At 36.3% G+C, this 12,874-nt stretch overlaps 1 protein-coding gene across 6 annotated transcripts in view; it reads right to left on the minus strand.

Moving 5' to 3' along the window:
• Nucleotides 1-1,959: 1,959 nt before the first annotated feature.
• Nucleotides 1,960-12,874, minus strand: part of ZMYM2 (zinc finger MYM-type containing 2) — an 80,430-nt gene continuing 69,515 nt past the window's right edge. For all 6 annotated transcript variants that reach the window (XM_039351495.1, XM_039351496.1, XM_039351491.1 and 3 more), the window contains 8 exons: nucleotides 11,023-11,136; nucleotides 8,570-8,664; nucleotides 8,070-8,238; nucleotides 7,525-7,676; nucleotides 6,844-6,958; nucleotides 6,315-6,566; nucleotides 5,080-5,203; nucleotides 1,960-2,817 (listed from right to left, as the gene is read on the minus strand). In XM_039351495.1, the coding sequence (XP_039207429.1) occupies nucleotides 2,625-2,817; nucleotides 5,080-5,203; nucleotides 6,315-6,566; nucleotides 6,844-6,958; nucleotides 7,525-7,676; nucleotides 8,070-8,238; nucleotides 8,570-8,664; nucleotides 11,023-11,136 (1,214 nt within the window). In that variant the 3' untranslated portion in view covers nucleotides 1,960-2,624. The remainder of the gene's footprint in view (nucleotides 2,818-5,079; nucleotides 5,204-6,314; nucleotides 6,567-6,843; nucleotides 6,959-7,524; nucleotides 7,677-8,069; nucleotides 8,239-8,569; nucleotides 8,665-11,022; nucleotides 11,137-12,874) is intronic.

Consider the following 12,874-nt stretch of genomic DNA (forward strand, 5'->3'; position numbering starts at 1 on the left):
ACTATAAGAATGACATAATGGTAATAAAAGAACTGCATAGGGAAAAAGATAAACAGCACAATTTCTAGTATGGATCTTAAAAAGCTTATTTTTTTTCCAATATCTAATCCTGAAGATTATTTTAGCATGCTATTATCAATACAGCTAACATTTAAGTCTCCATGCAGAGTAAAAACATGGTTATGTGCTTTTTGACTGTTCTTCAGTTATGATTTTGTGTTGAATACCCTGATTGGTCTTTAGAATCCCCGCACAGATGCTAGATTTTTTATTTCCACAATAGCTTTAAAAGACTCATCTCTGTATTTAGATTATTCTGGTTTGAATAAGGTTGCTTTCTCCCTAACCATTGCATGTTTTTGGGATAAAATGGCATCCTTGAAATGACAAATGACTATCTCTTGATTTTGTTGGCACAGCCTTAAACTGAAAACACACATACACACAAACAAGCATGTGATATATTGCATGAAAATCTGTACCACAAATCAATTTGTTATTTTTTAAAGTACTACAATTTTGTGGCAAAAGCATGTACATGAATAATAAAATGCTCAATTGTAGTGCCCCCAGCCACTTCCCACCATCATGGGAATCTGTAATTCTGGATGTGCAGTCATTACATGCAGAGTATGCATTCTACCACAATATTCTCATTCTATTGTAAGGGCCTATGTCCAAGCACGCCTGGTGAAATAATAAATATTTTCAAATTAATAAATAATCGTTCCTTTTATGAACATTTACGATGAATGTCAATTCCTGCCTGCCATGTTCACTCCAAGGAATCTAGGATGTTTGAGACTATGTAGCTCTGCCTTATACTGGTCCACTGTTTACTAAATGATGGACATCAGCAAGGCACTTGTTCAAGAATCATCTTTAATGTGAAACTGTTAGCATGCTGAGTATTTCTGCACTGCACTGAAGAAAACATCAGGTAGTACATATTCAATAATGTACAACCTAAAAATGGGGCCAAGCAACAAGCTAATACAACTGTATAATTCTTATATGCAAGTATAGGATTATACCAGAGGCGTCAGGGAAGGAGTATTAGTCTCCAAAATCAGGATGGCTTCCCTTCCTCTCATAAAAAGGAGGACTTTGGTTGCCACCATCATCTGGACTCTTTTGACTTTCATACACTACTGGTTATGTGCTGGGACTCCAACCCTTCCCTTTGCATTGGTGCCTGAAAAACCAATCCTTCAAACTCTAGGAATCCTCCACAATTGGGACTCCACAGAGCCATAGAGAATTAATGAGAGGCAAAAACTGCTGTGCATCTCTGAAACCCTTTCTCTTTGTGCAAGGCATTTCTGGGTGACTACTTACAAAAGGCAAAATGCAGCTGCATCACTTATGCTGAACTTGTCGGGATTCTGCAGCCGCCATTCATATAGCCCATATCTGCACAAGAAATATTCCAGATGATGGGGAGCAATGATTGTAGGGAATGAAGATAAATGAATGTATAAGTACATACAACAAAGTAAGGATTTCATTTGTAGAATTGCAGATATTTTTATGCTGTAATCTGTTAATGAAGGTAGAGCAATTTTCAGCAGTGGATGTCAAGTTCTAGAATTCTCTCCCCCAAAGAGCTTTCTCAACACCTGCCTGTCTTTTCAATACTAAATCTGTTTTTATGTCTTCCAATTAAAATTATTATATTGCTGTTAGGTTTTATCTGGCTGCTATATGCTATTTATTTTTGTTGCATTTGTTTTATTTATTCTTGGATATGCCTTCCAGTGAATATACTAAAGAAAAGCATAAAGAATATTAACACATAAGATAGATGTATATTTTGAATTTAAGTAACAATTCAAACAAAATTTTGTAGTACGCATCCTATCCCAAGGGCGAAATCCAAATGGATACATTTTCCCCTCTTGTGCTCTTATCTAAAATACACTGTATTTGTAAGTTCAAATTCAGAGAGTCACAAATAAGGAAAGATACTAAGATTTTTTTTAATAAGAGCAACCCAGAAAAGTAATTTTCACCAGCATTGATTCACATTACAGTACATCAATATTAACAGCATTCTTTTTTTTTTCCTATTTTTGGTACATAAGATGGAACCTTTCTACATAACCTCATAAGGCATCAATAACTAAGAGTAAAAAACCTATTAGTTTACAATTTGTTTAAAAAATTCAGAAATACACAGCAAGTCCTAAACTTTAGTAGTGCTATCCATACACAACTACCTGGTTTCAGAACCCATTTAAAAGCCCCAACTCTTTCAAGGAAGCTCTGCAACAGTGATGTTGTGCAATATGGATGTTGCTTACTATGACACCCTCCCCCCCGAATATTACACATGGCACATTCTCATTCAAATTTTGCAATGTAAAAAGTTACAAACATATCTAACCAAATAAATAATAATTAAAAATGAATATGTTTGTTAAGTATCCTAAAACCACTATGCAGAATAATGGCCGTTTTCTCTCACATATTATATACATGGTAATACCCAGCAAAGGGTACACTGCTACAAAACATGTTAAACAAAGAGTAAACTTGAAATGTTTGATTATTTTCTTTCCATAATAAAAATCTAGCAGCTTGACTAGCTAATGCTGTTGTGTTTTCTTGAATTTGGGAAGTGTTTAATCTATGTCTTCATCCAGTTCGTAATTGTCTTTATCATAAATATCTTTTACTAAAAGAACCCGTACAAGCATATTTTCCAAAGTATTGCGGTCCACTGAAGTGGAAGTATACCAAATGGAACTCTCGGAAGATAGTGGACAAGCTGGCTGCAAATAGAACACGTCCATTCTCTGAGTGAGATTAGGTGGGCTGAAAGGAATAAAACAAGAGCAAAATTAATAAGGGACACCTATTATTTTAACTATATGTTCACTGTAATAATCTCAGTTTAAAGCACAATATAAAGTAGGTTAGAGCAGAAGGAATATTTATTTACCAGATAGCAGCTATTGACTTTTAAATATCAATGAAATATTCACTGTACAATCTGGATTTCTAAAATAGTGCTATTATACAGGTAATCCTCACTTCTTCTTCTTAACTTCCTCCTTTACCACTTTGGGTGTTGAGGGAGATACAAAGTTCTGTAAGTCCTTGCTTAATGACCCTAATTAGGACTGGAATTTCCATTGCTGAATGATACAGTTATTAAGCATAACATCATCCGACTGCACAATTTTGATAGTCCTGATTGCAATTGTAAAGCAAGGATTGTGCCGTTGTTAGGCTAGGTCTCATGCTTCTCCTGCTCTGCTACAGTTGCTTTTGCTTCAACTCCCCCCTGCGCCTATTTCCCCTTAATTCTACCTTTGACCACCCTGTACTCTGCTACCCTGCACCCTCACTGCCCTTCACTACTCCCAGCTGACCTTTGCTGACTTCTTCTTCCTAGTACTGATGAGGTGTATTTGGACCTGGAACTTCACAAGGCAGCTGCTGGGCCAAATGAAGCTTTGGGAAGATTATGCAAGGCCAGCAGTTTCATCACAAAGGGCCAGGCCAGGAGCACCTTGTGAGCATCACAAAAAGCCAGGTCAGGAGCACCTTTTGACAGCAGGAGGAAGAAGAGGGTGATGGTCAATTGGGGTGGAAGGGGGTGGCAGTGGTACAAGGCAATAGGGATTCAGGGTGGAGTACAAGTCAGTGGGGGCAGCGGGAGTAGTGGAGTGTAGGGTGGCAGATCCAGGAAAGTATGAGACAGCTGAAAGGCTAAAGATGGGGTGGAGATTGAGGGTGAGAGAGTTCAAGGGCACTTGAAGTTGTCAATATGGGCAGGCTATTTGATTATGTGTGGGAGTGGCGCAATGGCTATAACTTCAAACACGAAGTCTAAATGCCATTTGATTAGCACCATTGTAACTTCAAACTGTTGCTGAAAGATGGCTATTAAGTGGGGACTACCTGCATAGATTTTGTTTTCCTGCCATGAAATGATATTAATTATTGACATAATAACCCTGTTTATAAAGTCAAGTAATTCTAATTTGTAAACGTAACTTATATTTTGTTCAGTGGAACAACTTGTCTCCAGAAGTTGTGAATGCTCCAATACTAGAAGTTTTAAAGAAGAGACTGGACAACCATTTGTCTGAAATGGTATAGGGTTTCCTGCCTGAGCAGGGGTTAGACTAGAAGACCTCCAAGGTCCATTCCAATTCTGTCATTTTACTTACAATGTTCTATTTACTATAAATTTCCTAATGTGCCCAGTGCTCCCTATATTGGCTTCTTAGAAGTAACACAAAAGTTGCTGTTCCTATAGCTGGTTTTAGGTGGTCTGTGCCTGAATTGAAATATATTTGCTGCAAGTATTTTGGACTGGGTTAAGGAGACTGACATGTATAAAACAAAACAGGATGTTTGTTCCGGCAAAGTGGAACAAGGAGAGGAGGAGCAGTTAAGGAGCAAAGGAAAACCAAGGATATCAGCAGCTGACAGAAGGTTGAAGGGATGCTGGGACCTCAGTAACGGTGGCTGTTGAGATGAGCATACTAGTTGCATAGGCTGTGCATATCACTGATGGCAGGGGCGGAAGAATGGGGAGGGAAGGTGGGCCAAGGGGATATGCTACCTTGGGATCTTAGAGAGAGAAGGTGCTGGGACAATCAGGGCAAAGAGGAAAGGGAAGATGCTGGGAAGATAGGGAGAACAGCACTGAGAGCTGCTATAGAGCTGAGAAGGTGATGTTACTGCAGTGTTACCCCTTCTTGCCTAGTCTAGATTTTGTTTGCTCCAAAATCTGGAGGAACATCCGAGTATTATGAGTTTTGGCCCATTAAGCATGAAACAGATGCTAAGCATGAAACAGGGAATTAGATGTGTGAATATCTAGGATGCTGCAAAGTATGTCTGTAAACAGGATTGTTTAATATATTTAGAAGAAGATTGGGAGATAAGACCATTTAGCAGACACTATCACTGAATATGAGTGATATTAGAATTAATATATAGTTTGATGGTTTCCTTGCGCTGTAATGTTTTCAAGTACTCCCTGATGGAAATTCTAAAACCAAATGAAAAAAAGGTCCATACATAGACTCAGACACAATTAACATTTTTTAAAAAAAATACCTCCTAGATAAATAGCATTCAAACATTTTCACAGGACATCTAGAAGGATCTGCGATGTTTTCCATCTGTTCAAATACTGGCTCATCGTCTTCATGCTTCCTTTTTCCAGCAGTAATTTTATCTTCTTTTTTAAAAAAAGGAAAATTATACAATATGATTTTTATTATTTATTTTATTTTAAAAATGGACATATTATATCACAAAGGGACTGAATTAAATACAAGAATAACAGCTATAATGTTGTGATGCTGCAATCACTGTCTTACCTGAAGGGAGATTCAGGAATATTTTTTCAGTATTTTTTTTCAGTTAAATATATTTTTCAGTAAAAGTCTTTTTTCAGCAACTTCATCGAAGTAATTTTAACTGTGGCTTTATCAAGGAAAAGATGAAAAACCTAAGTTCCAGTTCTTTTTCTTTTCTGAATGAAGACTCTATCCACACAAGTATTTTATCTTACAAAATAAGCTGAGAATCTGATTTTCTACCTTTTCTTTAAATTTGCTATTTAAACCAAATATACTATTCTAATTCATCAGTCTCTGCCCCAAGTTGGCAGCTACACAATTCTGTTCAGTTGCTTAAAAGTAATTAGTTACTTAGCTTACTTGTTTTTAATTCCACCAATAGTTAAGGATGGCTTGTTGAACTAATTAGTCCATAACACCGAGCTATTAAACCAGAGGTGTCGAACTGGCGGCCCACAGGCCGGATGCGTCACGTGCAGGCCATGCCCACCCTGGCTCCACAAAGGCAAAAAACATTGCGATACATCATGTGACGCGATCGAGTTTGACACCCGTGCACTAAACTAAAACCAAATAAATCACATATAACAATGTATAATATGTGAACCTAGTTAATATAAGGACAAGTATAGGTGAATGAAATTTAAAGACTAAACAATAAGAGAAAAATAAGATCCTGAATTTAATCTCTGGGTAGAAGTACAAAGTTTGAAAACTGTGGAGTACTGCCAGCAATGTGAGTGTGTGTGTGTGTGTGTGTGTGTGTGTGTGTGTGTGTGTATAATAGTGAATCACTATCTTGTATTATTTTATTTTCTTTCTAGAACCTATGTAAAATACACTCCTCTGCTTCAGATAGAAACCAGTGAATAGAAAAAAATCATATCCAAGTATCACAGGGGCTCCAGTGTCTTTCTACAATGTCTACTGGTTTTGCAAGCAGCGTAGCCCAGTAACTTTTGCCATTGGGAGAAAAAGTTGCAATACCTTCATTATCTGTTCCACACAGAGAGGAAACCTGATATCTAAGACAAGCTTTGCTTTCCATCGTTAGAGGATTCTTCTTCCAATGTCTATAAACAGTGCCAAAGGAAAGTCTTAAGTGCTGCTCCACTGTTTTCAGACCAAAATACTTGGTGTTGAAGTAGAATAGTGTATTTAAAAGAGCAGCTGGAGAATGGGATCCCAGCTGTTTAATCTTCCAGAGATAGTCCTCCTCAACTCGAGAAAATATTGAACCTGACAGGTGAAAAAGAAAAGAGTTATAAAGAATCAGCCTGTAAACACTTAAGCAAATCCAACATTAAAAAACTTAAGAAAATAAAAAAGGTTATATTAATCTGAAAAACATGTGAAATATTTAAGACCAAGTACCTTAGCCCAACAAATTAACCAAAGACTAAACTGTGCTTATAAATTCAACATTTTTACATAGCTTGTAATTGTAATTGTAATTGTAATTGCTTAAAGAACACAAAGCCAAAAAGATAAAAAACACCAAAACAAGATAAATTACCATCTGGAAGTATGCTGGGCTGCCAGCTTCTGAGTATTTTATTTATTTCCTGCATAAATGTATGATAATTAATATCCAAAAAGATATTATCTTCTCGATTGCTTCCATTCAGGTACTATAGAAAAGAAGGAACATAAAAGTTAGTACACTCAAACAAAAGAAGATTGCCAAACTTTTCTTGATCATTTTCATGCATATAAAAAAGTAATTGCATAAGAAAGCAACCTTAATTTAACTACTAATTGGTTTGATCTTTGTGAGGAATTTGGGATTCATTCAAGGAAGTAGGGAGTGATTTTTATACAACCTCTCATTCCATTCCAAGGATCCTGCAGCTCAATCTCAAAACAAATGACTTGAAGGAGCCTTGTTTTAAAATTGGCCAGGGTTTGTTATAAACCATGATCCCTAGATAGTATGCAACAAAAAGCTGAAATTCAGGGAGTGTATGAAAGGGTAATATGAGCTCTCCAGGCCATGGGGGAACAGGAGGAGAAAAGTACATAAGCCTGGGTCCTGCTTCTGTTCATTCCAATTGATCTACATGACATTAAACCATGGCTTTGTAGAAAGCGTAAACGCAGCTAGTATTTCAACTGATAAGTCTATGTTCTGTCGATCACATTTATTTGAAAAAATATAGCAACCACATGCAGATTATCTAATATTTAAATTACTCACTTCCTGAATCCCAAGACACAAATAATAGATACTGTCAGGTGCATAGTTTTCTCCGTTTGGTCTTCGGACTTCATTTACAAAGTGTGCCAGCCCAAAATTTAGCTCAGTAGAAGTATGTGATATAATATCTTCTTTCAATTTTACTGACTTTGCTGTAGTGGGAAATGTAGGGTAACATGTAATGCTGTTTCTTATTAATAAAATAAAGCACCCAGCAGATGAGTATAAAATAAAGGAAACATTCAAATATTGCAAATATCATCATAAAAACCTCTTTCAAATGTAAGACATATAGCAAAAACTTTTCATTTAAAATATTGATTTCTATGCTACACATAATGCTTAGTTTGCAGTAACTGTCAACATACAATGACCTCATTTGATGATCAGATTCTGAAGATGAAGACATAATTTGCCCTTCACAACCCAGTAAGCCCATTAGAAAAACAATATCTGAATACAGATCCATGTTCTACAGCTTTATCTGCTGGGCATATTGTCTCTATGTTTTAAACTAAAGACTTAAAGCTAAGCAAGATACTTACTTGATTTTAGCTCATCTAGTACTGAAAGATCTTCCTCTAGGTTCCTAGCTTTTACCCAGTGTTTCCATGCATTCACACCATATGCATACTTGAAAGGAAAACTGCACTCTGAGTTCTCAGAGCCATCATCTTGAGAATGGTATTCTGACACCGCTTTTCTCTTTAGTCCCTGTCATCAAAATAGACTTTGTTTATTAACAGTGCTTATTAACACTGAACAACCAATGATGCTATTTTTTTAAAGAGAGGTGAGGTCCAATTATGCCAGAGGCACCAACTATGAAACAGGCATTGGGAGTGAAGTTTGAGATTCTTAAATTAGTTGTGTTCATGAATGTATACAAACAGTAATATCTATTTCATAACATAAATTATGAAATTTGAAAAGACACATGGCATATAAAACAATACTAACAAGCACAAGTCACCTGCCTCATTGCCCCTCAACCATAGAAGATACTATTTGTGTTTACCACTCTAATTACAAATATAGATTATACCTTCTTTTTACTTCGAGGTCTTGGCTGTTCCTCGTATTCTTCTCCAAATACAGGTGGTAGCAAAAATTCATTCTCTGTGTCAAGTTCTTCTGTTGCTGCATATATATAAAAGTGTATCCACCAAGGATATTGTTAACATGCAGTCCAACATTTTGTACATACATTTATAAATGATGAAGGAATTATTTGTTTTACAATATATTTTCCACAGGATTCAAAGGTACTTTTAACAATTGTAGAAAATAATGCAAGTGAGTATTCTAGTTATTTTAATTATTATATCTGACATACACTCCTGTTTTACTCCCTTTGTATATTATACTGTGTGTGTGTGTGTGTCTGTGAGTGTGTGTGTGTGTGTCTCTGTGTGTCTGTGTGTGTGTGTCTCTCTCTTTGTGTATGTGTATATATATATATAATGTATATTATACATATATAAATTACTTAAACTATTGGATATTTCCATATATAAAAATACTTCAATAATCGAATCCTGATCAACTGTAATTCTAGTCTATAGCCAACATAATGCAATTAAATACAGATTTAGGCACGTGTGCGTGTACACACACACACATTTCCTGGCCCTTGCCTACTCCTATTCCTATATGATCTTTTGCATCTTTTTACACATGGGACTTCTTTGCAAAAATGTTCCAAGTCAGTTTCCCTAAACTGGTTCATTCCCAAAGGTGGTGCTGTTCTCATTCCTCCCCATGGACCTCATTTTGTCAAGACTGTCTGTTAGTAACTGTTCTTGTAAATTCCAGCTTGTATCATTAATAATATGTACCCACTTTGTCTTCTGTAAGTCTCTTTTAGAATTGCCTTCAAGTTTTTCCAAGCATCTCCATTGACTTGTCTCTGTATTATGTGTAAAATACTGAAATTTTAGCTTCATTACCACTTCTTTCATGGGCAGTCTGTTTTTAACTTCATGGAAGTATTGGTTTGTTTTTCTTGTGACTTAAGCTATTTTTCTGGCAGGGTTGGGGTGCTCTGAGTGTTTTTCAATGTCATCTATCAGGATCTTGGAAGTGTGTTTTCTCTGTAGCAGCACCTGCCCTCTGGAATAAGATTCCCCTGGAGAGTCAGATGGTCCCCACCTTACTGTGTTTTGAAGGCTTTGGAAGACCTGGCTCTTCGCCAGGCCTTTGGTGAAGGTGAAGGCCCCTTAAGATTATGTAGTTTAAATTTTCTTTGTTCCTATCTTTGTGCCTCGTGCTTTATTTTCTTTTGTTTTCTTGTTTTTAATGTTTTAAACAACTGGTAAACTGCCCAGAATCACTAGGAGTTGGGCAGCATATAAAATGAATAAATAAATAAAACTAATTTCCTGCAGCATTGCAACTGAAAAGCATCCGTTTTCTTTCATTTAGTTTTTTGACAATTTAGCTTTCAGAGTTTTATGTAACAGCTAGGAGCTAAATGTATTGTTGTCCCATATTCCTGTGATGACTCAGCACTATGTTATTTTGTCTATATTTATCTGTCTTTTTTATTGTCTTTGGGTTTCTCATGGCCTTCTTTGCATGAAAGATTCCCTTAATTTCAATCTCTTGCTTAAATATATCTGTTGTCCTTATTTTATTATCTTTTATTTCTCTGAGGAGACAACATTACCTTCTATTGAATACATAATTCAATACAATACATAATTCAATCTTCTCTTCAGCCTCACTGCCTATAGGGTACTACTGACATATCTTGTTAGTCTGCTGGTTTTATTTGCTATCTCAAGTTAAAGTTTTAATTTTGTAAGAAGAAATTTGTGATCTGAGCGCAGTCAGCACTAGGCCTTTTTTTATTTCTTGATCAAATAGCACTTCTATGGCCATCTATTTTTCCCTTGAAGTTATTAGAATTAGTTATTAGCATTTGTTTGACTGTATTTCTGGAATATTGCAGATTCATAAAAAATTGAGTTAAAAATCTAATACAGGTAGTCCTTGACTTACAATCATTCATTTAGTGACAATTTACAGTTATAATGGCACTGAAAACTGACTTATGATGTTTTTTACACTTAATGACCACTGCAGCATCCCCATGGTCACATGATCAAAATTTGGTTGTTTGGCAACTGTTTGGCAACTGCATTTCTGACAGTTGCATTGTCCCAGAGTCATGTGATTACCATTTGTGACCTTTCCAGTTGCCTGACACGTAAAGTCAATGGGGGAAGCCAGATTCACTTAACAAACACACGATTAACTTAACATCTGCAGTGATTCGCTTAACAATCATGGCAAAACTGTTGTAAAATGGGACACAACTTATTTAACAACTGTCTTATTAAGCAACAGAAATTTGGAACTCAATTGTGGTCATAAGTCAAGGAGTGTCTGTAATAATAAACCACCATTTTTTTTCATGGGGATATAGAAACAATCATTTAAAACGCAAAGCAAGTTCACAATCATGTTATATGTTTAAGCAATTAATGCACAAACCTCTAGGAAAATCGACCTCAATATCAAGATCTGGCTCATATGGGACATCAGGCAAGCTTATCTGTGTTTCTGTCACAGAATTAAGCAATTCTGTCTCAGTTATTATATCTATAACTGAATAAAGACAAATATGTTACCATCCTTTTTGGTATAATCCATGCAAAGGTGATTTAGAGTAATAAGACAGCAAAAGCAGGCAAACATACAAAAATATCTGATATAAACTGGTCTTTATATATTAAAGTGATATGTAATATTTAAGGAAAGAAAAAAGTCTATTAATTCAAGAATCACTGCATTTCAAAAGAGTGAAAAAGGCAACAAGGCTGTTGAAAATTAGATGAAGTGATATATTTGGACCACTACATAATTCAAAGTCACAAAGCAGAAATTAGTAACACAATGCCCACAGGCACCATGATATATATTATCCTTTTCTCAGACATTGTCAGTGAGATACCAAAACCAAATTAAAAATGAATTTCAGAACTTTAAGATTTTGTTCATTGTACAAATACCTATACCCATTTCTTTCTCTCTCTCATTTTATGTGTGTGCATTTTGGTAATAGTACTACACAGCTACTACAGTACTCTCATGAAATACCGAAGTTTTGCAAAACAAAGATACACCCATATAGAAATTCAAATTTGTGGAATGTGTACTTTCATATCCAGAAGTACATGCCCAAATACAAGAAATTACACTTTCAGGAGGAAATACTACCTGAATTTTCCTTTGCTAAGAATGGGAATGTATCCAGCTGCATACTTCTACAAGAACAGATCCTTATTGATTGGATGGAGAGGACTGCTATTAGTAATGCTGAGTCATTTCTTCCAGAAAAAGGTGGAAAGGAACAAAATTATCAATACTGTCCTAACTGAGTTTGTTTGGGTTCCAATGGTTGCACAGGATTTGTTTTCTGCTAGGTTTAAGTGTATTGTGCCATGCGTTTGTGAACTGTTGTTTCCCTAATGTACAGGTCTGTACATGTCTCACTACATTTTCACTGCATATATAACATTATTCTGCTCGTATCACAACAGACAGAGAAGAAATGAACAACAAACGAAGCAATGTTGTCATTTCATACCTTTCAGGGATACCGGAAAAGCTCAAGAGGATTTTCAACAAACACAACATAAGTGCATACTTTAAACCCAGAAATACATTAAGACAAGAAGCTTGTCACCCAAAAGATAAAACATCCAGACACAAAGAGAGCAATGTTATATATGCAGTGCAACGGAATGAAACATGTGCAGACTTGTACATTGGGGACACTAAAGAACCACTTCACAAATACATGGCACAACACAGGAGAACAAAGACAGTATTCAGAAGTACATCTGCATCCAAAAGACAAGGATCACTCTTTTCAAGACAGCAAGGTTTATATTGTGAACAGAGAATGACTACTAATTTGAACGATGAGTCAAGGACTCCATCTATACTAAAATTAACAGACCTCCCTCAACAGAGGGGGAGTGATACGCCACCATCTATCTCCTGTTTACAATGCAGTACTTTCAGTAAGAAGGTTCCACACACACTTGCCCTCTGATTCAGGTGACTCTGGGGATACAGATAAACCCCTAAGGCAGTGGTTCTCAACCTGTGGGTCGGGACCCCATTTGGGGTCAAACGACCATTTCACGAGGGTCGCCAAACAACGCAGTCCGCCATTTTTTTCCCCCTTTCCTTAGCTGTGCTACTCCCTTTTATTCTATTGGCTTTTGAAAGCCAATAGAACAGACTCTCTTGAATAGAGTCTAATTCTATTGGCTTTCAAAAGCCAATAGGAATTGTCCAGGCTGTCTCTGCCCTGCTGGGCCCGCCAAAAGTCCCA

This window comes from Crotalus tigris, unplaced genomic scaffold (genome assembly GCF_016545835.1).
Source record: "Crotalus tigris isolate CLP2741 ecotype Arizona unplaced genomic scaffold, ASM1654583v1 scf7180000018371.15429387391:27106975, whole genome shotgun sequence".
NCBI lineage: Eukaryota > Metazoa > Chordata > Lepidosauria > Squamata > Viperidae > Crotalus > Crotalus tigris.